Genomic DNA, 5,688 nt, shown 5'->3' on the forward strand with positions numbered 1-5,688 from the left:
AAAAAAGGGGTTTCATCTTCCCGCTGGCGGGCTATGTGGGGAAGCACTCTCTCCGCTAACAAAACATACATCCACATAAATACAAAAATACATGGACACGCATACACATAAATATAAATGAGTCATGACAGAGATGTCTACATCACATTCATAGTGGCTGCCATGTCTTGAATTACAGATATGATCACGTCGACTGAAGAAGACTTCCTAAAATCAAATATATTCCTCCCCACAAGATTCTTTCTCTCTCTACATGATCGATTGGACGGTGATTACTTTTTTAATGATTTGCTTTTTTGAATGATGAGATATTAAAACAACCTCCATTTCTCCTTCATCGATTGTCCTGCCATAATTTCTGTAAGTTCCATTTCTATGAGCTCAGATTACTTCTCTTTCACTTCTAGCTCAAATCATCACTTGTTTTTCTAAGCTCTACCTTCCTTAGCTCCTTAGTTTTGGTTTTCCTATGGTTTTTTGGTTTGTTTATATACGTTTTGTAGTTGCTATTACAAGTTTAAAACCCCGAGTGATGAATTTGTATGGTTTTTTTAAACTGATGTGTATTTGGTACATGGTGTAGGCATTTGACAAGGGCCTCAAGTTCAAAACGGCAGCAATCATGAGTTCCAGAATGTCTGGACCTATTGCCGGTATATTTTTCTTTCAATACTCTTCTCTTCTCTTCTCTATTCCTATCTTCTTTGTAGGATTCATGTTTGACTTTTTGGTCAAAGATATATCCATTGAGTTAGAAACGTAGAACAAACATAGGAACAAGTGCTATACGAATATAAGATAGAAATTGTGATACCCGTTTCTTAATAGAATCTTTGAATTCTCAATGGCATATCCCTGAAAATTTTGGAAATGAAGTTACGATTTTTCAACAGGTTTAGGAAAAACCGACAATGAATACTCGGAGGAGAAGAAGTATAAGCTTTCCTTTAAGCAAAGAGCGATAAATGCCTCCAACAAATTTAGGACTTCTTTTGGCAAGAAAAGCAGGAAAAATGGGAAAGTCGTGTCTCTTGTTGAGCATGTACATGATGCAGACGAATTGAAAATAGTTGATGCTTTTCGTCAAGCTTTGATCTTGGAAGAATTATTACCCACAAAACATGATGATTACCACATGATGTTAAGGTTATCATAATAATCCCTTTTGAGTTTGTTCTTGGTGTAGGGTTTATAATTTTCATCTACTATTGTAGTTAACAATGGGTGATATTTTGACATGGTGATCGATGAAACAGATTTTTGAAGGCAAGGAAATTTGATATTGAAAAGACTAAACAAATGTGGGCTGATATGATTAAATGGAGGAAGGATTATGGTACAGACACAATCATGGAGGTACTTGTGTTATCTCAAAACGGCTCTATAACCCTGTTTTTTTACACATTGGAATGGGACCCTAACCGGACAAAAGTCGCAATCATTTGTTTCACTCAAAAAGGTTTAACCATGGACTCACTGTTGTTCTCATTTCTTGCAAAGAAACATGAACAAATAGTCTTGTATCAAGTTTGTTATGCATTGGTCTGAGAAAGAGGCTGATGTCAATGTTATAAAATAAAATTTAAAAAGAAAAATTGACTCGCCCAAAAAGATGTGAAGGATGTATCAGGTTTGATTTACATTGGATTTGGGCCAACAATAATGTCGATGTGACAAGAATTGTAATTTTTTGTTCCACCCAAACAGATCGGATAAAGACTTACTTTGAGATCTATTGTCTAGCAAACCACATGAACAAAGGGTCTTGTATTGCATTTAGGACAAATGTCAATAAAACAAAATTGCAAAATTTTAGTGCAACCCAAAAACATGTGATATGGACTCACTTTTATCTCTTGTCTTGAAAAAGACGCCAACGCCCTTATCATCTTCATTATTAAAGATAGCCCTAAAAACCTTGACAATCCCTTTTTATGTAGTCGTATCCTGTGTAGCAAAAGAAACTTATATGCGGCAATCTAACTATTTGCATCTTTTTTTTTGTTTAGGATTTTGATTTCCAGGAAAAAGAGGATGTTTTTAAATACTATCCTCAAGGACACCATGGGGTTGATAAGGAAGGAAGACCTATTTATATTGAGCAACTTGGTAGAGTTGATGCTACCAAACTCATGCAAGTCACAACACTCGAGCGTTATGTTAAGTACCATGTAAAAGAGTTTGAAAGGACGTTTATTGATAAATTCCCAGCTTGCTCTATCGCTGCCAAAAAGCACATTGATCAAAGCACCACCATACTTGATGTACAAGGAGTGGTAAGTTACAGTTTGGATAAAATGTTGTCTCGATAAATGATGTTTGAAAAATATTTAAGAAAATAAAGGCACATTTGCAAAATGGAAGGAGTGGTAAGTAAAATGTTGTCAATGCTTAAAAAAATTATTTGGGAAAATGATGACACACCATGGAAGTGAAACATAAATGAGGTCAAATTTATAAAACAAATTAGGGGTTAAAAGGGAAAAGTATTATTTTCTTAACTTGCTTTATTAAGCCGTTGTTGCTTTCTATATTAAGAAAAGAAAATACTCATATATTGCCCTTCTTGAAGTCTTGGTCTTACTAAATTCATTAGATAAAAAATAATAATCTTAATTATCTATACATAAACAACATATACTTAAACCGTTATTTGTAATGCTAAGATTTACCTCTTCAAAATGCAAATTTGCTAAATATTGTATATTTTTTTTACTTGGTTTATGGATCAGGGACTGAAGAACATGAACAAAAATGCTAGGGAACTTATCCAATTTCTCCAGAACATTGATGGAAACAACTATCCTGAGGTACTTAGTTTTTAATAACATAAAATAAACAATAGAGGTTTTAATTACACAAATTTATTATAAATTTGTTTTCCTTTTATAGACTCTATGTCGAATGTACATTGTCAATGCGGGGACCGGGTTTAGGATGTTGTGGAGCACCGTCAAATCATTCCTTGATCCAAAGACTACTGCTAAGATTCATGTAAGTTCTTTCTTACTTTTTGACCTAAAAGAGAACTTCATTTTTGGTGAAAAAATCATTGGGTTGACTAGTCAATGGCTCTATTTACATGTAGGTTTTGGGAAGCAAATTCCAAAACCAGCTTCTGGAAATGATTGATGCTAGGTAGTTTTATAGTTTTATAAAATAATATTTCATGGATATAAACTTTAGATAATATGTAAATATTTATTTTTCCTATTTGTGAGTAGTCAACTTCCAGAGTTCTTGGGTGGAACTTGTAACTGTGCTGATAAAGGTGGTTGCATGCGATCAGACAAGGGCCCATGGCAAGACCCGGAAATCATGAAGGTTAGTTATGTGATTTACTTTCTAATTAAAAATCTTGTATCTATTTTTATAAAAGCTAAATGTGGTGTTAATTTTGGTGTGGTAGATGGTCCATAATGGTCAACACAAATGTTCAAAGAATCAAATCCCAGAAGAGAAGACAATTTCTGAAGATTGTCAATCTGCAAACACGGTATTTTCTTTCATCGACATGTATTATCATTTACTTTTTTGTTGTAATTGGAATTCAATTCCATTCCACCCCCGCATTTGGTTCCATGTAAGTAGAAACTAATCTCCTTTTCATCAATAGAAAAGCTCTGCTTCCAACAAAGACCTTGAATCTATCAAAAAGCAGGAGGACATCAAGAAACCAAGTCTCATTTCATCACAGGAAAAAGTAAGTGGCACTTGGTTCGCCTAATTCCATAGTACTTAATCGGAATCGGAATCCAATTCCATTCTGACCTTTCTTTCGGTTGCAAACGACTACTAAAGTCGAATTTGAAAATTTTTCCTTAGTGTAATTTTTGTTGAAATGATTTTGCAGGACTTGGTGAAGAATCACCAACCAAGGGTAGAAAAGTCAAATGACCACATACCCATAGTTGACAAAGCTATGGATGATTCTATTTATTATCCAATCCATGATGCTCGCAAACCTATCTCTCCTGATGGAATAGGAAACCACCTTTTTAGTGGCATGATGACATTGGTGATGGGAGTTATGACCATGGTCCGTATAACAAACAACATGCCCAAAAGGCTTACAAATGCCACACTTTACTCTATTGGCATCCACGATGATGATGATGACATGGTAAAAAAACAGCCAGGATCTTACAAGCTGCAGCCACCTGTCGTCTCGGCTGCCGAGTTCCTTTCAGTGATGAAGCGCGTGGGAGAATTGGAGGAAAAAGTTATCATCCTTAACAACCAACCAAACCAAATGCCCCCTGAGAAAGAGGAAATCCTTAATAAGGCTTTGTCACGCGTTGAAGCTTTGGAAATTGAACTTGTTGCTACCCGAAAGGTACTTTATGACATGATATTACAAAACAAGTTAGGACATGACAAAAAACAACATAACATAACACATCAAAATAGGTGTGTACTGTGTACTGTGTTGTATAATGCGTACTGTGTGGTATAGAGATGTTTATCGAACTATGGTCTGTGCAAAAGATGTGAATGCCGTCTTAGTCAAGTTTGTGGAGTTATAAACTCATATTTATGTATTCTTTATAAATGTTTCATGATTATGCTCTTTTTCAGTCTTTGGAGGAATCACTTTGTCAACAACGAGAGGTTATGGCGTACCTTGAGAAGAAGAAAAAAAAGAAGAGGTTTTTCCGGTTCTGAAGTATGAGTATTGTGATGTGAAACGATCATAGGAAGGGAAGGAATGTGAGAACCCTGTGCTGTTGTTGATTTTGAGCCCATGTTTATCTATGAAGGTTTGTTTTGTTGCGATTTGGAAGGTTGTGTATAAGTATTTATTTATTGACATTGTTTGGAATTCTTTATACGTTGTTTGTATCTACGGGATAAAGTTTGAGAGTGGGAGGCCAAATGATGGTGCTTCTCGTCTTAAGCTTTAGGTGTGTTTCGTCTTATGAACCTATGAAATATTACATGAATCTTGATATGTCTTGTATTACTCCTATTCCAACAAATTTTTACAAGTTTCTTTTGTGTTCTATTACAAAATATTCCTATTTTAACAATATTTACACGATTAAATATGATTATAAGTTTTTATTCCAAGATGCTCATGCGTGATATTTAGAACAAACCTACTTTGAAACTGTATTTATAACATATAACAAGACTGGGCTGGACAAATTTTCTAGGGCTATTCTCAATCATAATGATGAAGAGAAAATTAATGTTTATTACACAAATAAGAGATTGAAAGCAAGTCCTAGCCACCAGTCACCTCTTGTTGCCTTTTTTTTTTCTTACGATTTTCCCATTCACATCACGACCGAGGTTTTTTTTTTTTTTTTTTTTTTTTTTTTTTTTTTTTGAAAAAGGGGATTGTTTTTCATAAGCTTGGTAGAAAGGGTCTTTTTTTAAATGTATTTGTAGAAATGGGGTTGTTGGCCTACCGACGCAATACGTAAATATTATATTGATACTTATGGTCCCTTATAACTTACAACATTGATCCGCTGTCTTATAAAATTATGTTATAATTATAACATTTGTAAAAATATGTTACTAACATCTTATTATATATATTTCAAATTTACAAAATAGTCTTTCAGCAATATTCAACATTGACCCTTATTTTATGAAATATGTTACTACTACATCTTATTATATTTTTGATGCGTACTTTGTACAATTACTTAATTTTAATAATATTTAGCATAAATATAT

The 5,688-nt window shown here is 33.9% G+C and overlaps 1 protein-coding gene across 1 annotated transcript; it reads left to right on the forward strand.

Annotated features, from left to right (window-relative positions):
* The first annotated feature begins 206 nt into the window (after positions 1–206).
* Positions 207–4,963, forward strand: LOC145061158 (phosphatidylinositol/phosphatidylcholine transfer protein SFH12-like). The gene is made up of 13 exons (XM_079008557.1): positions 207–360; positions 584–653; positions 894–1,146; positions 1,257–1,356; positions 2,010–2,276; positions 2,733–2,810; positions 2,893–2,994; positions 3,089–3,138; positions 3,225–3,324; positions 3,410–3,496; positions 3,617–3,703; positions 3,854–4,336; positions 4,579–4,963. The coding sequence occupies exons 2-13, from the start codon at positions 623–625 to the stop codon at positions 4,663–4,665; spliced, it is 1,725 nt and encodes a 574-aa protein (XP_078864683.1). The 5' UTR covers positions 207–360; positions 584–622; the 3' UTR covers positions 4,666–4,963.
* The last annotated feature ends 725 nt before the right edge of the window (positions 4,964–5,688 follow it).

Source organism: Lactuca serriola, chromosome 7 (genome assembly GCF_051521515.1).
Source record: "Lactuca serriola cultivar US96UC23 chromosome 7, Lser_US96UC23_V15, whole genome shotgun sequence".
Classification (NCBI taxonomy): domain Eukaryota; kingdom Viridiplantae; phylum Streptophyta; class Magnoliopsida; order Asterales; family Asteraceae; genus Lactuca; species Lactuca serriola.

Excerpts from the sequence above, each read along its gene's own strand:
- LOC145061158 (XM_079008557.1), top strand. The coding sequence starts at position 623 with ATGAGTTCCAGAATGTCTGGACCTATTGCCG. Across the intron at positions 3,497-3,616 it reads ATTGTCAATCTGCAAACACG|AAAAGCTCTGCTTCCAACAA; the intron begins GTATTTTCTTTC and ends TTTCATCAATAG. Across the intron at positions 4,337-4,578 it reads AACTTGTTGCTACCCGAAAG|TCTTTGGAGGAATCACTTTG; the intron begins GTACTTTATGAC and ends GCTCTTTTTCAG.